We start from the raw sequence: 22,920 nt of genomic DNA, 5'->3' as shown, positions 1-22,920 counted from the left end.
CTAGCCAAGGTCATAGTAACAAATAACTATTTCCTCCCTCCTACAGAAAGAAGAAGGAACAGGGAAAGAGTCAGGGGAAAGTTCTAGAAGTATCAGAACACTAAGAAGGTAGAAGAAGGTGGGGCTTCAAGAACAAGGGCTCCTGCAACCCATACTCCTGCTAGGTCTAGTGGGTCAGAGCCAGAGCTGAGGGTATCCAATCCCACTAGAAGGGGAGGGGAAACCGAGAAATGCTTGCCATCCCCTACGTAGGGTGGAGAGGGGGAGGGAGTTCCACAAGTCAAATGTTTTGGGGGCGAGGAATTTCTTTTCTTTTCAACAAAACTCATCCTCTTTTTTATTTCTTTATGACCTTAGTAAAGGCTTCTTGTGTTTATATACACCATGTATAGAAACAGTTTATGCTGACAAAAAAGATATACAGGCATACCTCAGAGTTATTGTGGGTTTGGTTCCAGACCACCACAACAAAGGGAATATCACAATAAAGCGAGTCAGGAATTTTTTGGCTTCCCAGTGCATATACAATTTATATTTACTCTATACTGTAGTGTATTAAGTGTGTAACAGCATTATGTCTTAAAAAAAAAACAATGTATATACCTTAATTAAAAATACTTTATTGCTAAAAAATGCTAATCGTCATCTGACAATGCAGTGCTGCCACAAACTTTCAATTTGTTAAAAAACCACAATATCAAAAAAAAAAAAAAAAAAAAAAAAACCACAATATCTGTGAAGCACAATAAAGCAGAGTAAAATAAAACAAGGTGTGCCTGTGTGTATGTGCGTGTTTGGGTGTGCGCACCAGCCAAGAACAATTAACTTCTAATGCTACGTAATTAGACAGACCTCCATGAAATCACTCCCATGAATAAGAATAATTAACAAATTTCATTTTAGACAGAATAACCCATCCTCCACTAACCCTTGGAAAGGGAAAATATCCCAATATACTGAAAACGATAAGAGTAAAAACCTTAGTTAAATTATTTGTCCCAACAGAGAAAGCTTCACAGAAATTATCAAGGAAAAAATGATATTAATAATCAAATTTCACTTTTTTTCCAGCCTTAGAAAACCACTAAGGTATTAGATTTGGAGCATGGCTCTTATAACACAAAGTAAGATTTAAGTCATTGCTCTTTTTCTTCCTCAGAAAAGTTATTACTCTTCAGCTCAATTCTGTATTTTCTTGATCTCCTTTACCTTCACCACCCTGCTGACCTATAGAAATATCCATAATCTAGTACCACTGATTCTATACCACTTTCCTTCTCCAATTCTGGCTTTGCTACACTGTCTTATTCCTTGTACATGAAAACAACTTCCTTCTCTTGGACATGAATTTGCCTTACTGTAAGGCCTTGGATAGAGACAGAGATTAAAACCATATTCCAAAAGGAATTCTGCAAGCTAATAGTAGAGAAGTATACACCAGTAGAGAGCTGAAAGTATAGTTTGCTAGAGTCTAATTAAGAATATCTGCAACTAGGGATTATCATACTAAGTGAAGTCAGTCAGAAAGAGAAGACAAATACCATGATATCACATGTGGAATTTAAAATATGATACAAATGAACCTATCTATGAAACAGAAATAATATCAGGGACATAGAGAATAGACTGCTGGTTGCCAAGGGGGAGGGGGATGGGAGAGGGGAGACGTGAGAGTTTGGAATTAGCAGATGCAAACTGGTATACGTAGAATGGATAAACAACAAGGTCCTACTGTATAGCACAGGGAACTACATTCAGTATCCTGTGATAAACCATAATGGAAAAGAATATGAAAAAGAACATATATGTATGTATAACTGAGTCACTCTGCTATACAAATTGTAATTCAAGTATACTTCAATCAAAAATAAATTTAAAAAAAGAATATCATATTTTCCTATCTCATTGCCTCAATCTCCTTGATTAGCACAGAAAAGCAAGACTAAACTGAGCTTGCTGGTGAGGTTCAACATAGAGCATACTGGTTCCTTTTTTCCCTCCCCTCAAATCCTCCTCCTTCTCTAATACTCCCAACAAACATGCACACTCGCACGCACACACACTTTTCTCTGCCTCTTCTCTTTAGAGAGTATGCGTATGTATGCACATGTAACATGCAATTAGGATCCACTGCATACGTGTTCACATTTCAGTAACAGCCCCCTCCACATCTTAAAGAAGACAATAAAACTTATTTTAAACATGACTCTTAGGTTACTTCCAATCAAGATGGTGTTGCAAGTTTATATCTTGAGATCCCCTTTGCACCAAACACAAAAGATTTTAAAAGAACTTCAAAATGACAAAGCCATGCTCAAAAATAAGATAAACAGAACAGAAGTAGAGCTTAAGCACAATACAACAGCTGCAATTAAAGCTGCAAGTTACTCCTATGTTTCAGGTCCCAAAGTGGGTGGAAGAGGCTCTTATCACCAAGAGTACAACGACTTAAAAGTACCCCATTTGACACACAGTATTGGAGAAAGGTAACTACTTGAAATCAAGATCTCGGGTGGTGCTCCCCAGACCTTGAGGGAAGTGGGGGAAGAAAAAAACAAAAAAGCTGCAACAACTTCAGCAATATTTTCAGCATCAGATGTTCCCTTTTCCCAATATGAAGAATGAAAAATTTCTGCCAGTTCTGTATAAAGACGAGTTTACTCTTAGAAAAATCAGGAATAGAACATCTTAAGATAGAAAACCAACTTCTAAAACTAAAAATTAGCTGAAATTATATATTAATTAGATAAAACTTCTTTCTTTAGCATTACAATTAAAGCAATATCTAATGGTAACCATACTCCCTGGTGAACACCAGTGAAATTTCTACACTCTGATGCTTGGACAAAAACTCAGAAAATCTTCACCACTGTAAATACAAAACCGAAAAAATTTAAATATGACAGTAGAAATTCTCACCTGTGTTTTGACTGTGATCTTTTCCTTCTAGAACGGGATTTTGAGCTAGACCTGGATTTTGAACGAGTGTGGGAACGAGATCGACCGCCTTTTCTTTCATTGTTCTTTCCAGACTCTGGGAGGAAAAAACCACTTTGCAGTGTAAGCTCAGAACAATTAAAGATCCCAGTTAATAATCAGGCACAAGTGGAATGTACCACATATAGTGCAAGGGGCCTACTCTCTGTACATCCTCCTCCTGTGCAATTATCCTTCAGAAACATCCAAGAAAGTCATTGCATAAACTCGTTGAGTGCAGCCACCCTGCAGCAGTACATATAAACCAGATGATTATAAACAGCTGTTCGTAGTATTTTGTTGCTGCCATAATGTACGATTATAACATGTCTGTAATTCCTATGACAGTGATTTTAAATCCTTTTTCCATTTATTTTCCTAGAATTGAAGCTTAAATTCTGAGTGCTAATTTAGAAAATTTGCTCAAATGTAAAAAACCATCTAGACATTTTTAGGTTGGATTTCTAATTTTAGTTAGCAACACAAAAGTTTGAACGGGTGTTCCTTTACCATGCTAAAATAGACTCTGTATTTTTCCTAACTCATGGGCTCTCTTTTCTATTTTTAAAATTAAAACTTTGAAGGAAAAGTGAATCTGCTTAATCATAACATTTAAAATATATTTATGCTTGTCTTTAGCCTCACAATAATATTTACACTTTGCTTTAAGCAAATCAGTTCTGTGTACTGATTTTGCTATTAAAATATAAAGAACTGATTAACTCAAGCTAATGTACCTCAATTCAGTATCACAGAAAAAGATATTTGTGCTAAATAGTTCTTCAACCTTTAACACTAGTTAAGTCACTTACTCTTTCTTGAGTTTCAGTCTTCTTGTTTGTAAAATGAAGGGACTGAACAGATAATTTCTAAAATTCCTTCCAGTTCTAAGATTCTATGATCTTCAACTATGACCTGTGTAACAACGCTATGGCCTTACCTGGTTCGATAGCTGCTGAGATAAAGGACTGAGCCTCTCGCACTCGCTTCATTACTTCTTCTAACTCCTTAGCTGCAGCCTGAGGTGTCATCTCAGGGGGTTTTACTATTGCATTGTTGGAGTGATTTATTCTAAATTAAAAATATTAGCATATCACAAATACACACCATATTTTACAAAACATGAAACAACTAATTGTTCATATGATACACATATTCACAAATCTGAGGACATCTCAAAAGCACATTTAGAATAATATAGCTAAATACAGAATAACCAAAACCAACCTCAAAACCATGATTTATCTCATTCCCATCTGCCATCATCTCTTGCTAACAAAGGCAAAAAGCAAGGGGGAAAAAAAGAAAAATTGAACCCTAGCTAACTTCTTTAACAACCTAAATAGACTAGGACAACAGCTTTTCCTCACAGCTTAGAGTTGTAATAAATTAAAATGGTAACACGAATATTAAAATGAATCACTTCTATTCTTAGATTATAAAATTTTGTTGATCACCTCTGCACCCTGGGAGGATGAACGGGAACCTATATATCATGTGCACTATTTTAATCGACCCTGGACCATGGCCTAGTCATACAGCTTCAAATATGGGAGGAATCTGATAAAACTCTTCCTTTATGGGTAACAGTGGTTTCTCTGATGTACATAAATGAATTTGGTGTGTCTCACTTTACCATGGTGAAAAGATAGCATTCACTAAGAACAGTTTCTTATCCCTTAATAGCAGACTCCTGATCAAACTGTATAATTAAGGCAATTATCTACAGAATTCAGATAAAATTGGTGCCTCAATAATGTGCATGAAATAGAACTTCTGGTCTTGAGTACCTGAAAGGCTACATCAATTTTTCATTTTGCAAACAAGGATGTGAGCAAACCTTAAAATGTATAACTTAAAACATTTCTGGGTACTTTCTTCCTGAAATTTTGGATTTACCAAAATTCTTATTACTATATTACTGTAAGTTCTACCCATATGTTAAACTGCCCATTAGTCTAGTGTAATAATGCAAAACCAACCTAACTTGTTAAAGCTTATGGAAAAAGACCTACAATCAATATGTATGGTATAAAAATAATGTTAACTTTAAATTAGACCTTATGAAATAGAAAATAAGATGCCTTCAAATGCAACTTTAATTTAAAGGCTAAAATGGTAAATATCTCATGTGTTTCATTTATACTTAACACAAAGTCTTCCTTTCCACAAATTGCCAATTACTATTAAAAAGAAAAAAAAAAAAAAACCTTCATTACATCAAAACCACAAAATTTTTTCAAAATCATTAAAATTTCTTTGTTTAGTGTTTCTTACTTCAGTGGCCTGTCTCCAAACATAACTCCATTAAAAGCAAGGGCCCTTGGTACAGAATTTTGGTCTGCAAATTCCACAAAAGCAAACCGAGTTGGCTGAGTCTCATCACCTGCCATCCGCACAAACTTCACTTCTCCAACTTGTTTAAAAAATTCAAGTAGCTGATCAGCTGTTGTTGTCTGAAGAAACAAAGTAACACTTTAATAAAGTATATTCTTCTTTAAAAAAAATCAGGTAAATACTACTTTATCAGTTGATACGATTTTTAAGAAAGGGAAAGGAACAAGAGGTCCCACCACTCAATTTCTTCTTATATTAGTTACCTGGGAATTCAAATTGCCAACATAGACTGTTCTCCTAATTTCATCAATTTTGGAAGGATCCACATTTCCCATAAGTGGTGGCTGTGGTATCTCTCCAAGTGCTGCAATATTGGGGTCTAGTGCTGCTGCTGGTATAGCTCCCAAACTGCTAAGGGAAACACCCAGCTATAAAAAAATTAAAAAAAAAACAGAGCAGATATTTTCTATTAGTGTCAAAAATTACCATTCTCTAATCTTGAAGAATATTGATCAACTCAGTAAGAATGGGAAGAGACTAGGGACTCCTAATTTAAGCCAGGTATATATCTGAATTATTCAGAGTAAGGTCACAGTAGTTTTCAATGTAATTAGAAATACAACATATTTCTTAACTATCTGGGTATTTTAATTATTTCTAAACTTGACACAAAAAAACAAACAGTCCATTCTCATTATTTGTAGTACTTATGCCCAATAAAGTTTGCCATGAAGACTGAATTATTAAATACTGAAATCGCTGCTCCTAGGGAAAAAACACAGGGCTAGGTTCCTATGAGCCTCTGGTCATAACACTTTCATCAAGTGATAAATATATGACCTTGTTTTATGTGTGTTTCTGTTTAAAAATACCTTAGTATATATTATTGATTCATTAACATTAAACTCATGACCAGCAGCATGATCAACTCATGCCTGAATGAACCTTATCTTACATAAGAATTTTCTCTGTAAGGTACATCACAGGCTTCCAACGCTTAGGAACACTAGACAGTACTTTAGCACTATGCTGGGGGCCAATTTAAAGAGCAAAACCACCAACATAAAGCACAAAAATGCAAAAAACATGACACTCGACATGCCCCACACAAAGAAGTTATTTACACCATGAGAGCTGAAATAAGGCAGAGTGTTGCTCTGTTTGAACTCATCTGGGAATGAACATATCAAGCAACTCAATTTTTTCATCATTCTATTTGTGTTGATGAATAACCACAAAAGCACCGCAAGTACTGATTTTGAGGTTTCAAATAAATTTTAGCTAGTATGTGAATTCACAAATACAGAATTCACCAATAATGAGAATCAACTGTACCTCGGGCATTCAACAACACTGTGAATTCCTAATACATAACAATAATCAAAGCACCTAATTTTTGCTAGGTTATTAACTCAATTCTCAGAGCAGCTCCAAGAGATAGATATTACTATTACACCAATTTCACAGATCAAGACAAAGTCTTACAGAAAATAATTTTCCCAAAGATACTCAGCTAACAAGTGGTAAAACCAGGGTACCACCATGCACAGACTAAAATTAAAACAGGGACAAAGTTTACCTAAGAAAAGAAACCTAAAATATTAAACCCTTACTTATACTATGGTAGGAAAAAGATAAAAACCTTTGATCTTTCATAACATTACTAAAATCAGTTTTTAGTTCAAGCATTAAGAAACACATTTTTAATGTGAATTTAAACTTGAAAAGATAGATCTCAGAATTTGAAAATGAAAAATTTTGCAGAATTCACAAGACTTTTCAAGGAAAAAAAAAAAAAAAAACTACAACTTTCATTTCCACTTTTGCAATTTAAGTCAAATAAGTTAACTGACTATATACTCTTATACTGTTGCAAAACTACTAAAATTTAACAAATGTTAAGTAATAACACTTCCTAAAGGTGAAAATACTAGTTTATGAAATGAGTATCACTTATGCTTATCAGAGCAACCCACGTGTGATCTTTTCAAAACATGTCAAATCAAGTTTTACCCCCACTTAAAACCCTTTAGAATAAAATTCAAACTTCCTTCTGTGGCCTAAATAGCCCTACATCATCAGTGCCCTATCTATCCCTCCAATCTCAAAACACCTACTACCCTGCCGCCCCCCCACCCCGCCACCCTGCCTTCACAACCATTCTGCACCTGGAACACACAAGTTTTTTTCACTTTAGGGTTTCTCACTTGGCATTCCTTCTGCCCTAGAAAGCTCTTCCCCTAGCTTCTGCTGGCTGAATCCTTCAACCGCCAGGTCAATCACCCTCTCCAGGAGGCTTCCCCTCACCTTATGTAGAGCCTCATTTACTCTCTACCACACCACTTTTTTTCCTTCATAGTATTTATTACAATCTGTGGTATCTTGCTACTAACAGATCTTACATTTTTTGCTGTCACCATTTCAAGTTATCATAATGTTGTAGAAAATACCTTAGTTCAAAACAGGTGAATGATCTAGCCTCTCTCCACGTGTTGCGTCTAATCACACTCCTTTTTCCCCTACCATGTCTTTGATAGTCTAACATTCACAGATGATTGAGGGTCATACCTTAAATTTTTTTTCTACTGTGCAAGAGAATTACTATATACAATTAAGCTAAATCACAAATATGAGTCTTATTATTTGTCAGTTTTGCATGGATTTAAAACAGCCCTTTCCAGGTATTCCCAGCTGTCAATCCCTTTGACCTACAAATTTCTCCACTGGGACATACAATTATAGATCTCTAATGGGCCTTTCCAAATCATCTCATCCAACTCCTTTGATTCTCAAATTTAAAGATCATTCAGTCCTGTTTTTAGAAACTTTTCCTGTCTCTCTCTCTCTCTCTTCATTGCACTATACCATTCTTCGACACTTGTGTCATTTAACATGGTAATCACCAATCACATATGGCTATTTGAATTTTAATTAAAATTCAGTGCCTCAGTCACACTAGTCACATTCCAAGTGCTCAAGAGCCACATGTTGCTAGTGGCTTCTATACTAGATAGTAGAGATACAGACATCTCCATCATAGCACAAAGTTCTACTGGATGTGGCTGCACTGCAACAATACAACTACCCTTCTTTAGATTAGCCTATTTTCTAGCCCTGGTCTAAAGGACCTAAATACTTAAGTTGCCCTTTCAGTCTTTGAGGAGATAAAGATGACCTGACTCCCGATATAAAACTTGTGCCTTCTGACATAGAAACCTTGGCCTCCCTGGAGATGTGATTTTTAAAAAGAAAGAAACCTTACGAAAGGTTTCACTCTTATGAAACTGTAAACCCCTTTAATGTCTGGAAAAGAAATGTTCTAGGCAGAAGATAAATAAGGACAACAGCCCTAAGACAGAAATATGTTTGGCATATCCAAAAATCAACAAAGCCAATAAGACTGAAATAGAGGGGAGCCAGGAAAACAAGTAGGAAAAAAAAGGTTAGAGAGGTAGCTAGGAGCCAAATCACGGGCCACCTTTCCCCTGTTTTCTACCTAAAATTATTCTTCCTGAATTAAGTTTTATAAAAATACATATCCACAGCTGAATTAAAAGGAATCATTTCCCCTCACAGCAACAAATTAAATAATAAGAACTTTATATTCTTGATAAATTAAACCTAAAAATTTTCAAGATAGCAAGACAATATTTTCTGAGGAGGGGGAAAAAAAGATGATGATCCAGGAATCTTAAAATATACCAAAACATACCCAAAATAAAATTTTTAGAAAGCCCAATTCAAATGATCAGATGTTACATTAAAAAGCATTTACGGATCAGGACCTTCCAGATGGCGGAGGAGTAAGCCCTGGAGATCACCTTCCTACCCACAAATACATCAAAAAACAACTCCTACAGAACACCTACTGAACGCTGGCAGAAGACCTCACACTTCCCAAAAGACAAGAGACTCCGCACATACCAGGCCGTGTGTCTGACAGGGTCTTGGTGCTCTGGCCAGGTATCAGGCCTTAGCCTCTGAGATGGGAGAGCCGAACTCAGGACACTGGACCACCAGACACCTCCCGGCCCCATGTAACATCAATCGGCGAGAGCTCTCCCAGAGATCTCTGTCTCAACGCTAAGACTCAGTTCCACTCAACTACCAGCAAACTCCAGTTCTGGACATCCTATGCAAAACAACTAGCAAGACAGGAACACAACCCCACCCATTAGCAGAGAGGCTGCCTAAAATCATAAGTTCAGAGACACCCCAAAACACACCACCGGACACAGTCCTGCCCACCAGAAAGACAAGATCCAGCCTCATCCACCAGAACACAGACACCACTCCCCTCCACCAGGAAGCCTACACAACCCACTGAACCAACCTTACCCACTGGGGGCAGACACCAAAAACAACAGGAACTACAAACCTGCAGCCTGCAAAAAGGAGACCCCCAAACACAGTAAGTTAAGCAAAATGATAAGATAGAAAAACACACAGCAGATGAAGGAGCAAGGTAAACACCCACCAGACCAAACAAATGAAGAGGAAATAGGTAGTCTACCTGAAAAAGAATTCAGAGTACTGATAGTAAAGATGATCCAAAATCTTGGAAATGGAATGGAGAAAATACAAGAAACGTTTAAAAAGAACCTAGAACAAACAAACAATGATGAACAACACAATACATGAAATTAAAAATTCTCTAGAAGGAATCAACAGAAGAATAACTGAGGCAGAAGAACAGATAAGTGACCTGGAGGATAAAATAGTGGAAATAACTACCGCACAGCAGAATAAAGGAAAAAGAATGAAAAGAATTGAGGACAGTCTCAGAGACCTCTGGGACAACATTAAACACACCAACATTCGAATTATAGGGGTCCCAGAAGAAGAAGAGAAAAAGAAAGGGACTGAGAAAATATTTGAAGGGATTATAGTCAAAAACTTCCCTAATATGGGAAAGGAAAGAGTCAACCAAGTCCAGGAAGCGCAGAGAGTCCCATACAGGAAAATCCAAGGAGAAACAGGTCAAGACACATATTAATCAAACTATCAAAAATTAAATACAAAGAAAAAATATTAAAAGTAGCAAGGGAAAATCAACAATTAACATACAAAGGAATCCCCATAAGGTTAACAGCTGATCTTTTAGCAGAGACTCTGCTAACCAGAAGGGAGTAGCAGGACATATTTAAAGTGATGAAAGGGAAAAACCTACAACCAAGATTACTCTACCCAGCAAGGATCTCATTCAGATTTGATGGAGAAATTAAAACCCTTACAGACAAGCAAAAGCTACGAGAATTCAGCACCACCAAACCAGCTCTACAACAAATGCTGAAGGAACTCCTCTAGGCAGGAAACACAAGGGAAGGAAAAGACCTACAATAAAAAACCCAAAACAATTAAGAAAATGGTAACAGGAACATACATATTGATAATTACCTTGAATGTAAAACGGATTAAATGCTCCAACCAAACGACACAGACTGGCTGAATGGGTACAAAAACAAGACCCGTATACATGCTGTCTACAAGAGACCCACTTCAGACCTAGGGACACATACAGACTGAAAGTGAGGGGATGGAAAAAGATATCCCATGCAAATGGAAATCAAAAGAAAGCTGGAGTAGCAATTCTCATATCACACAAAAGAGACTTTAAAATAAAGACTATTACAAGCGACAAAGAAGGACACTACTTAATGATCAAGGGATCAATCCAAGAAGATATAACAATTGTTAATATTTATGCACCCAACATAGGAGCACCTCAAAACATAAGGAAAATGCTAACAGCCATAAAAGGGGAAATCGACAGTAACACAATCATAGTAGGGGACTTCAACACCCCACTTTCACCAATGGATAGATCATCCAAAATGAAAATAAATAAGGAAACACAAGCTTTAAATGACACATTAAACAAGATGGACTTAATTGATATTTATAGGACATTCCATCCAAAAACAACAGAATACACTTTCTTCTCAAGTGCTCAAGGAACATTCTCCAGGATAGATCATATCTTGGGTCACAAATCAAGCCTTGGCAAATTTAAGGAAATTGAAATCGTATCAAGTATCTTTACCGACCACAACGCTATGAGACTAGAGATCAATTACAGGAAAAACAAACTGTAAAAACTGCAAACACATGGAGCTTAAACAATACACTACTAAATAACCAAGAGATCACTGAAGAAATCAAAGAGGAAATTTTAAAAACCTAGAAACAAATGACAATGAAAACACGACAGCCCAAAACCTATGGGATGTAGCAAAAGCAGTTCTAAGAGGGAAGTTAATAGCAATACAATCCTACCTCAAAAAACAAGAAAAATCTCAAATAAACAACTTAACCTTACACCTAAAGCAATTAGAGAAAGAATAACAGAAAAAAAACCCAAAGTTAGCAGAAGGAAAGAAATCATAAAGATCAGATCAGAAACAAATGAAAAATAAATGAAGGAAACAATAGCAAATATCAATAAAACTAAAAGATGGTTCTTTGAGAAGATAAACAAAATTGATAAACCATTAGCAAGACTCATCAAGAAAAAGAGGGAGAAGACTCAAATCAACAGAATTAGAAATGAAAAAGGAGAAATAACAACTGACACTGCAGAAACACAAAGGATCATGAGAGATTACTACAAGCAGCTATATGCCAATAAAATGGACAACCTGGAAGAAATGGACATATTCTTAGAAAAACACAACCTTCCAAGACTGAACCAGGAAGAAATAGAAAATATAAACAGACCAATCACAAGCACTGAAATTGAGACTGTGATTAAAAATCTTCCAACAAACAAAAGCCCAGGATCAGATGGCTGCACAGGCGAATTCTATCAAATATTTAGAGAAGCGCCAACACCTATCCTTCTCAAACTCTTCCAAAATATAGCAGAGGGAAGAACACTCCCAAACTCATTCTACGAGGCCACCATCACCCTGATACCAAAACCAGACTAAGATGTCACAAAAAAAGAAAACTACAGGCCCACATCACTGATGAACATAGATGCAAAAATCCTCAACAAAATACTAGCAAACAGAATCCAACAGCACATTAAAAGGATCATACACCGTGATCAGGTGGGGTTTATACCAGGAATGCAAGGATTCTTCAATATACGCAAATCAATCAACGTGATACACCATATTAACAAATTGAAGGAGAAAAACTATATGATCATCTCAATAGGTGCAGAAAAAGCTTTCAACATAATTCAACACCCATTTATGATAAAAACCCTCCAGAAAGTAGGCATAGAGGGAACTTACTTCAATATAATAAAGGCCATATATAACAAACCCACAGCCAACATCGCTCTCAATGGTGAAAAACTGAAACCATTTCCACTAAGATCAGGAAAGAGACAAGGTTGCCCACTCTAACCACTGTTATTCAACATAATTTTGGAAGTTTTAGCCACAGCAATCAGAGAAGAAAAAGAAACAAAAGGAATCCAAATCGGAAAAGAAGGAGTAAAACTGTCACAGTTTGCAGATGGCATGATACTATACATAGAGAATCCTAAAGATGTTACGAGAAAACTACTAGAGCTAATCAATGAATTTGGTAAAGTAGCAGGATACAAAATTAATGCACAGAAATCTCTTGCATTCCTATACACTAACGATGAAAAATCTGAAACAGAAATTAAGGAAACACTCCCATTTACCACTGCAACAAAAAGAATAAAATACCTAGGAATAAACCTACCTAAGGAGACAAAAGACCTGAATGCAGAAAACTATAAGACACTGATGAAAGAAATTAAAGATGATACAAATAGATGGAGAGATATACCATGTTCTTGGATTGGAAGAATCAACATTGTGGAAATGACTATACTACCCAAAGCAACCTACAGATTCAAAGCAATCCCTATCAAACTACCCATGGCATTTTTCACAGAACTAGAACAAAAAATTTCACAATTTGTCTGGAAACACAAAAGACCCCGAATAGCCAAAGCAACCCTGAGAAAGAAAAACGGAGCTGGAGGAATCAGGCTCCCGGACTTCAGGCTACACTACAAAGCTACAGTAATCAAGACAGTATAGTACTGGCACAAAAACAGAAATATAGATCAATGGAACAGGACAGAAAGCCCAGAGGTAAACCCACACACATATGGTCACCTTATCTTTCATAAAGGAGGCAAGGATATACAATGGAGAAAAGACAGGCTCTTCAATAAGTGGTGCTGGGAAAACTGGACAGCTACATGTAAAAGAATGAAATTAGAACACTCCCTAACACCATACACAAAAATTAACTCAAAATGGGTTAAACACCTAAATGTAAGGCCAGTCACTATAGAACTCTTAGAGGAAAACACAGGCAGAACACTACGACATAAATCACAGCAAGATCCTTTTTGACACACCTCCTAGAGAAATGGAAATAAAAACAAAAATAAACAAATGGGACCTAATGAAACTTAAAAGCTTTGGAACAGCAAAGGAAACCATAAACAAGGCGACAAGACAACCCTCAGAATGGGAGAAACTATTTGCAAATGAAGCAACTGACAAAGGATTAATCTCCAAAATATACAAGCAGCTCATGCAGCTCAATATCAAAATAACAAACAACCCAAACCAAAAATGGGCAGAAGACCTAAATAGACATTTCTCCAAAGAAGATATACAGATTGCCAACAAACACATGAAAGGATGCTCTACATCACTAATCATTAGAGAAATGCAAATCAACACTAAAATGAGGTATCACCCCACAGCAGTTAGAATGACCATCGTCAAAAAATCTACAAACAATAAATGCTGGAGAGGGTGTGGAGAAAAGGGAACCCTCTTGCACTGTTGGTGGGAATGTAAATTGATACAGCCACTATGGAGAACAGTATGGAGGTTCCTTAAAAAACTAAAAACACAACTACCATACGACCCAGCAATCCTACTACTGGGTATATACCCTGAGAAAACCATAATTCAAAAAGTCATGTACCACAATGTTCACTGCAGCACTATTTACAATAGCCAGGACATGGAAGTAACCTAAGTGTCCATTGACAGATGAATGGATAAAGAACATGCAGCACATAGATACAATGGAATATTACTCAGCCATAAAAAGAAACGAAATTGAGTTATTAGTAGTGAGGTGGATGGACCTAGAGTCTGTCATACAGAGTGAAGTAAATCAGAAACCTAAAAACAAATACCATATACTAATACATATATATGGAATCTAAAAAGAAAAAATGGTTCTGTAGAACCTAGGGGCAGGACAGGAATAAAGACGCAGACGTAGATAATGGACTTGAGGACACAGGGAGGGGGAAGGGTAAGCTAGGACGAAGTGAGAGAGTGGCATTGACATATATACACTACCAAATGTAAAACAGATAGCTAGTGGGAAGCAGATGCATAGCACAGGGAGATCAGCTCTGTGCTTTGTGACCACCTAGAAAGGTGGGATAGGGAGGGTGGGAGGGAGACGCAAGAGGGAGGGGATATGGGGATATATGTATGCATATAGCTGATTCAGCAGAAACTAACACAACTTTGTTATACAGCAGAAACTAACACAACATTGTAAAGCAATTATACTCCAATAAAGATGTTAAAATAAAATAAAAAATACATAAAAAATGAAATGCATTTTCCTCCCATGGATCACAATACAGGTCTCCAGCAGAACAGTGCCATGTGAAAATCCTAAAATTTTGCACTTCCAAGTTTCAAAAACCACTTTTATAACTTGGATAAACTATAATCATAAAGTTTACTGGTTCACTCCCTAATAACCCAGTACCACAAAGTAAAACACAGCTTTCAATTAAGGTGAGTTCTGTGTTTGTCCTGGGTTTATTTTTGAAGAAAAATGACTCTTATTTAAAATAAATGACCAGAATCTTTTATATATACCAAGAACCCAGTAACAGCAAATCTTTTTTTGACACCACTTGGAAATCACAAATAAGACATTAAATTTCTATTTAATTCTGCTAATGAAAAATATTTTTGCCATGTTTTTACCATGTTACATTTTCTCAGTATCAGACAAATGCTTCTCTGAGATATTTTTCCCATTACCAACAGTGTAAATTATTTCATATTTTTCAATTGGATTTAGTCCTCCTGAACTGGGAAATATAGTTACCTAGATTCTCCAATTTCCTATGCTATCTAAAATGCTGAATTTCAATAACTGATTTTCTAATGAATAGTATATTTCAGTTCTCAAATTTAAATGAATCCCCAATTACTTCATAAGCAATTCCAAAAGGCAGTTCAAGTCAGTAACATGGGGAAAAAATTAAGCAGACATTTCGAATCCTCTCCATTTAAAAACACAAATACTTAAAATAGAAATAGCTTTCTAAGCTCTTAAAAAAAAACCAAAAACTTTCTAAGCTCTTTATTCAACCAATTACACAGTTAAATGATCACTCCCTTTAGAAGAGGGTGTATCATACTTACTGTAGTTAAGGGATTTGGAGTCGGTATGGGAAGCAAGCCTGCACCAGGCATCAGACTTGTCATGGTTGGAGCAGGAGCCAATAGAGAGAGAGCTTTGGCTTCCTCTGGGATTTTACCTGCAGAGGCAAGTTCCAAACATTACAGAAAGCAGAAACACCACACAAACTTTACACTATGATTTTACAATTACCCTTGCACTTAAAAAATAATAATAATAAATGAATCTATCTATCAGATCCGTATAAAGAAATAAATAAGAACTTAAGTCTTTCCTTTTACCCTGCTCTACTAGGAAAAATAAAAGTGAGCAAAACTTCAAAGACTAACAATCTCATTAATGGAATATTATTTTAAAAATTGAATAATGTAGACAATTATTTAACACTTTGAGCTATGGGTCACCTGTACTGGAAACTTAATGTTCATGAACCAAACGATATCAAGCATGGACGCTTTCCCAGGACGGTGTTTTCGCGGTGATCGAAAGTTGTGTTACACATGACAACCGTTCGTGTTGGCTGCATCACTAATAGCACACAGAACATCAGATACAGAAAAGAAGAACATTTTTTAAAGTTTAATCCCCAGAAATGGCAAATAACCAAATTAGTCAAAAAAAAGAAAAAGAAAAAAACAAATATGTGCGAATTGAAATCTGTTCCTGAGTGTCCCTATCCTGTTAATTGAAACTACCTACTTGTGATGCAAACAATTTTGATAACCTTCCAAAAGATCCCATTTAATTTCAAGCAGACAGAAAAAAACAAAAGCCTACCACATGTAATCAGCTTCAATTGGAAAGGAAGCCTACACCCATTCAGTTAATAAGGCATCTCACCAACAATGTCAGAGATGACTAAAAGAATCCAGTTCCAAAGAATATGCCTTGGGAAACTGCTAACATTTTTGAAAATGACTAACAAAAAAAAGTTCCCTAGTCTCAGGAAACTTCTTAAATTACTGACTTTTAGAACCGATTTATGTATACTTATCTGAAGAGGGGTGGTTAATGCCTAAATGTCTTGCTTATAGGCGTCTTAAGTGCCTAATAATAACAACAACAATAACATTAAAATAATCCTAGACACTAAGAAAAAGAAATCCCTACGACTAAAAAACTGAAAATTTACTCTGAATTAAGTCTATCAATTTGCCACATTTAATTACTGAGTTCTAATCAATTAAGTTTGATAAGGACTGCGACTTTCACACATTTTTTCTGGTCCTTTCTCTCAACCTTCCCAAAAAGAAAATTTCTAAAAAGTTGACTATGTATAGCAATTTCAGAACTACTCATAATTATGTGGTATTTGGCTACACGTTTCCATTATGAATTCTTCAAAAGTAATTTAAAGTACAAAGTCACGCAAAATTGAAAATAGCATATGGAGAAAATTTTCAAAAAAGCACCATGCGGGGTTTCAGTGGTAAAAATTCTACTTAACACAACCACATGTGTAGGGATAAATCTCTAAAAAAATTATCTGAATATATTTCTAAACATGGATGGAATTCAAGACAAATTTTAAAACTTGCTTTAAGTAGTGGTTACACCTTATTTATAGAAACACAAAAATTACATTTTATTAGCTTTAGCAAATGCCTACTTATTTCTAAGCTTGCAACATCTAAGTCTATATTACCTTAATTTACTAATTTCAAAAACAAAGTCATTTTATTATTTCAGTAAATTCTGCATAAGCACAGATTTTAACATGCATAAAGATTAAAAGGCAGGAAGGCCTTACTGAAGACATCAAATAACAATAATTTATTTTGTATTTATTAGTTATTAGCATTAAGACATTTATCTGTATACTCACATATACTATTTACATCACTATCAGACCTGCTTTATCTGTTAAAAATAAGTATTTTTTTTTAATATTTGTAAAACCTGTACACATCTTGATAAGTCAACTGAGGTCCTAAGGTACAAACCCTATGCTTCACTACCCTAATTTATGCACCTAAAAAACAAATAAAGAGTTCCAATCTAGTAATGTCCCCAATTTAATATTACCTGTCCATTAAATAAGCAAAACTATCCACATGAAAGACCACACAAACAAAATGGGTATTCAATACAGGCCAAAAGTTGATTACTTAACATAATAAAGTCATTCAATGTTGGCTTAAAAATAGTATCAGGAGGTTGTCTGCCTCTCACTGTCTCTCACAGTATAATAAAATATTATAAGTATTAAGTCTAACTAAAAGCACAATATTTTTTACTTATTCTAATTACCATTAAAGATACTTTAAGAAAAAAGTTCCATTGCTTAATTTCCAAGATAGAATTCTACCAAATATACCCTCTAAATACTATCAGAGTATATAAAAGTATAAAACAAATAAGCATTTAGCATTTTCCCAAACTGTACTCATCAAAGACAACTGAGAGAAAAAACAATGTCTCTCACTCATCCTAATCTCAGAATCCATTTAGAAACTAGTAATCTCTGAACATTTTCCAACAAAAAAATTTAAGCAAAAAAATACACACACAAGTGCTAAGTATTCAACAGTTTCTCAAATGTCCATTCCCCCCGTAGGCAATTAAAAGTGTTTCCAAATCAAAGAAATGCTATTTTCTATAATAAATATCATAAAAGTGAAAAATCTCCTCTTGTCCTCTACCCCCAGAATGTTGTAAGAAATTTACTTATTTTCCTTGATGATTTTGTATGCCTAAAATTCTAAGGGAGGAGGACGAAAATTAGAAGCTATCAGTTGGTCTTCATGAGAGATGCAGACTTGGGAGAAAACTGCAAAAATGTTACACTGAGATCAAAACGTGTTCCTAAGAATCTCATCAGTGTTTTAGTGTTTTGGGAACAAAATGTACCTGATCAGTTTATAAACATCAATTAAGACTAGCATTGAGCTTCACAAAACCATATCCTAATTTATTGTGAAAATTTATTTTATGTTAAGGATGAGCTCTACTGATCATCTCCCAATATAATTTGCAATGCAATGTTATGAACCCTTAATGGAATACCATTTACAAAGAACTGGAAAACCAGCTCACAAGTTAAAGTGAAAGAGATTTAACAAAACAAAAACAAAAACAAAAACAAAAAAAAGGGACAAAATAAAGAAAAAGAAATGAAATTAAAGTAAAACAATAAAAAACAGAGACAGGGCGTCCATCTTCTGCGGTTCAGACTCCGATCTCATTTCCCCAATGAAGGTTTCACTTGACGGCAGGTTTAGTGGCATGGCAAACAATGCCTAACTCAGGCAAGTGTAACAGGTCTGCCTTGGCCAGTCTAGTCATCTAATAATGCACAAATATCACATAGAGAAAACATACAAAACCAAATTAATAGTCAAAATCCATCTACCAGAAAATGTGGACATAAACTTATGACTGATGCTTAGGCTGACACCCTTATTATGTTTGACCTTATCTTTTTCTAAGTGTTAACATTTATAAAAAGAAATCTGAGATGCACGCAACAACAAAAAGAGGTCATATTTGGACGAGTATAATGAAAGTATATTTTATTTTGAAGTGACATGTTTCATTAACAATAGCTAATGCTTAATATGTAAGAAACTATTACACATCAAACATTACTTAAACGGCTTAGGCTCTCACACTACTACTGTCTGCATTAAAAAAAAAACAGCAAATTGAAAGAAACTGAAAAAAACTTCTTACAATATTTTTCTATGGTTTTCTCACTTCTTTCATAATGCTGTTTCTATAACATCCAGGAAAGAATACAATCAGTGAAGTAAACAGAAGACTGCTTACAGCACAGCACCACAGCACATCTCCTCTTAGAGAACTTACTCCACTGGAACTCTTTCCTTTGATTTACTTCAAATTCACTTTGCTATCTTTTTTAACACAATAATATATTATTACTTTGCTTGCAGTGCATAATCAGATCTTTCAACAGCTCACTGTGACATTCTTCAGGTTCTATAAATTCATTTCTGTTGTATTTAGTTTAATGAAAAATGTGTATCTGAATGTTTTTCCAATACAAATTATTTTATAGGTTAGTGTTCTAAAATACTTACAACTAAACTGGAATAAAAATATGCTTGAATTTTCATGTTCAAAAATAGTGAAGTTTTGTCTCAGTTTGTTAATACTAGAAATATTCAAAAGCCATTATAATAAATGTGCATTTATTTCTATCAAGTAAAACAAACAAACAAAAAGGAACCTCTACATGCCCATAATCTTGAACATTTATGACAAACATGGTCACTTCTCAATATATGAAAAATTTTATGGGAATATAGCAAGGTTCCAACAGAGCCACACTAATAAAATTTTTCCTTCCAGTTCAAAAATAAGCTAAAATCACACAAGATACTGTGCTGCTGGTGGCATAATTTTTTGATACAATTAACACTCCCATTTAGTAAACCTTCTACCTGATTTATTTTTTCCCATGCAGTTTACTTGGTATGAAATTGGTATGAACTTGGTATACAGAACTAAATCATTACCAGCTCTTTTCTCACCTTGTTCTCCAATTTTGGGGTCACTGTCCTCTTACAGATTAGTAGATAAAGATAGATTTAGCAAATAATTAACTTTAATTCATTTTTTATTTATTCTACTATATTCATTATTATTTATTTTATTCTCCCTACCCCACTCTAACCCCCAGACATGGGAAAAATACTTTCAAATTTATCTGAAAAAATCCAGAATGTCCTATTCTGGGACATCAAAAATAACAGAGTAATACTCACTGTATCTGACTAATGTTTTTGACATCCCAGAACAGGCATCCTGAAATATGCATAAAATCTTGAAAGTGTAGCAAACTGTTTATTATACAGTATTTTAATGTGAGCCTGGTTTCTAAAAAAAGTTTTAAAACATGACATATGAAAGCTCCTTAAATTGTTTCAGGTAAAATTATTATGTTGTAAAACAGTTACCACCAGCCACCAGTGAAAATATATTTTAGACATTTAAATTATAATAACCCAATTCTAAAATCCATGTACACATGTCATAGTCAGTGCTCTGAATAAAAGTTAATTACACACCAGAACTGTCAAATTCAGCACAGCCTAGTATAATGAATGTGAATGGCTCTGCAAATAGAAGTTACTAAAAAAGTAAGCATTAATAATAATTAGCTCTTAAAGCAAGTTATGTCATAAAATTTAACACATTACTATAAGGCCTTTGGCCTTGTTTCCACCTTCAACAACTATTTCCTCGATGGAGGCTTTGGAAAATTGCTTTCCATGATTTTTCTTCAATTAATCACCACCACCACCACCCCTCCCTCCCCCACAAAAAAAACCCAGTAAAATTAAAAAGTAAATTCTAGTTGCACAGCAAATTACACTGAATGTAAAATAATGGTCTCAGTAACAATTAAGGTAAATTACCTTAAGAAGATGCTTTAAAGCTTAAATTATGAATATTCTTCTAAAACATAATTACTACCTAACCCCCATTTTGCGAAATGCGTACACTGTTTTTATTTATGTAATATCATTAATAGGTATACACAGGGGCAAATGCTTACTTATTTACACATTTTAAATAATGTCCTCTACCAATTTAATATTTTCCTTTCAAAAAGCTTTCTTTACAATTTGCAAACTGAACACAGAAAGTCAAAGCAAACCAAAGAAGCCAAGTAATTTATAAATTTTTAAATGTTTAGCTATAAAATCTCAAACATACATAAGTAATAAATTAACCATTTTAATGTATTTTATTATTACGTAAAATCCTTTCCACCTCCAAATTTCATTCTTACACATACACACCATATCTACTTGCCAATTTCTAGGAAAGCCAATGGTAGTAACAGACAGGACAGAGATTAAAATAACTGAAAAATAACATGTGAGATACTAACCTTCTGCACAAGGAACAACTATCAGAGCTCTGTCAATAAAAACCGTGTTAGTTAGATGCTGGGCCACGCCAACACTTGATGGATCACGAAACTTAACATAACATACTTTGGAAGAAAAAGCAAGAGGTGCGTTGCTGCAAGATAAAAACAAAAACAATTGGACTAATTAACATTTGGTTGGTTTTGTCGTTTTCATTTAAAATTTCTTACTTAGATCTTTACATAATCTTACAATCAAGACAGGAATTTTTGTTGCTAAGGATCCTTAAGACGTGAAATAGCAGAACTTAGTCTTTTAATGGTGATTTGCTGCAACGACTGAAGGCAAATCTAGGCAGGCCTATAGTCTTACTTGTTAAAAACCTGAAATTTAAATTAATGCCTTCTTAATCTGAGTGAAATGTGAAAATAGCTGACTCAACCCAAGGATGTTCAATCAGTGCATCATCATCAACAGGCAAAATCCCGTTTCATAAAAAAGCCCCAATCCTCAACACTTCAAATTTTCTAACTACTTCCAACCCTCCCTAATGTGATTCCTGGCATTTAAATCACTAAAAACTTCACAACACTCTTAGAAACAATCAGATAACCTGGAATTAAAATTAAGGTCTTTTGCATATACTGGACTACTTCAGGCTAGGCAGCATTGTGGTTTTCCAGACAAAAAATTTTACAAACAAAATTTTACATATTTTATATGCAAAAGAGCAAAGACTCTTGTAAGTCCTACTAGATTTAATCTAGGCAGGACTATAGGAAAAAGAAGCCAGACACAGCACAAATGAAAGCAATTTTTCCACCATATGAATCCATCGTGTTAGATTCCAAAATACACTATCCTCATAAAGGATCATTTTGTCAACCTGCCCATAATTATGTTCAATTAAAGTCTGTAATTGTCTTTAGCAAGTAAAAAAAGACAGTAAATATACAGCTAATGTTTAACATAAATGTACAATCCTTTAAAATATTAAATTTTTCACACTAAAAAAAGATCATTTGAAAAATACTAAATATGCATTGTGCAGCAACAATAATTTACTTTAGTTTACAAAACAGGTCAAGGAAGTTCACCATAATCCTAGACCTAGTAAATGGCAAAGATGAGATTTAAAGTCTAATCATCTAATTCCAAATCTCATGTAACCTTAATTATTCAATTAATCAAGAATTTTAAAGCCACTTTAATGTACTATTTAATTTGTAATTCCATAAATATTCATTTTTTTAAATTAAAAAATTACATACAGCAACAAATCCAGCTTGCTAACGGCTAAATATATTTATGATATTAACCAGACACTAAGATAATAAAACATATTTGCATTTAGAAC

General features: G+C 34.7%; 1 protein-coding gene across 3 annotated transcripts in view; it reads right to left on the bottom strand.

The window, feature by feature from the left end:
* Positions 1 to 22,920, bottom strand: part of SREK1 (splicing regulatory glutamic acid and lysine rich protein 1) — a 54,124-nt gene that overhangs the window by 24,484 nt on the left and 6,720 nt on the right. For 2 of the 3 annotated variants that reach the window (XM_068535434.1, XM_068535435.1), the window contains exons 2-7: positions 21,584 to 21,717; positions 15,726 to 15,841; positions 5,577 to 5,741; positions 5,254 to 5,432; positions 3,917 to 4,047; positions 2,920 to 3,034 (exon numbers count right to left, since the gene is read on the bottom strand). In XM_068535434.1, coding sequence (XP_068391535.1) covers positions 2,920 to 3,034; positions 3,917 to 4,047; positions 5,254 to 5,432; positions 5,577 to 5,741; positions 15,726 to 15,841; positions 21,584 to 21,717 — 840 coding nt within the window. Of the gene's footprint in view, positions 1 to 2,919; positions 3,035 to 3,916; positions 4,048 to 5,253; positions 5,433 to 5,576; positions 5,742 to 15,725; positions 15,842 to 16,127; positions 17,277 to 21,583; positions 21,718 to 22,920 lie in introns of those variants that run through there. The other variant, XM_068535436.1, reaches the window with a different exon arrangement.

The sequence above is a fragment of the Eschrichtius robustus genome, chromosome 2 (genome assembly GCF_028021215.1).
Source record: "Eschrichtius robustus isolate mEscRob2 chromosome 2, mEscRob2.pri, whole genome shotgun sequence".
NCBI lineage: Eukaryota > Metazoa > Chordata > Mammalia > Artiodactyla > Eschrichtiidae > Eschrichtius > Eschrichtius robustus.
The sequence above is the reverse complement of the archived record's forward strand: the minus strand, read 5'-3'. Positions and strand labels throughout refer to the sequence as shown.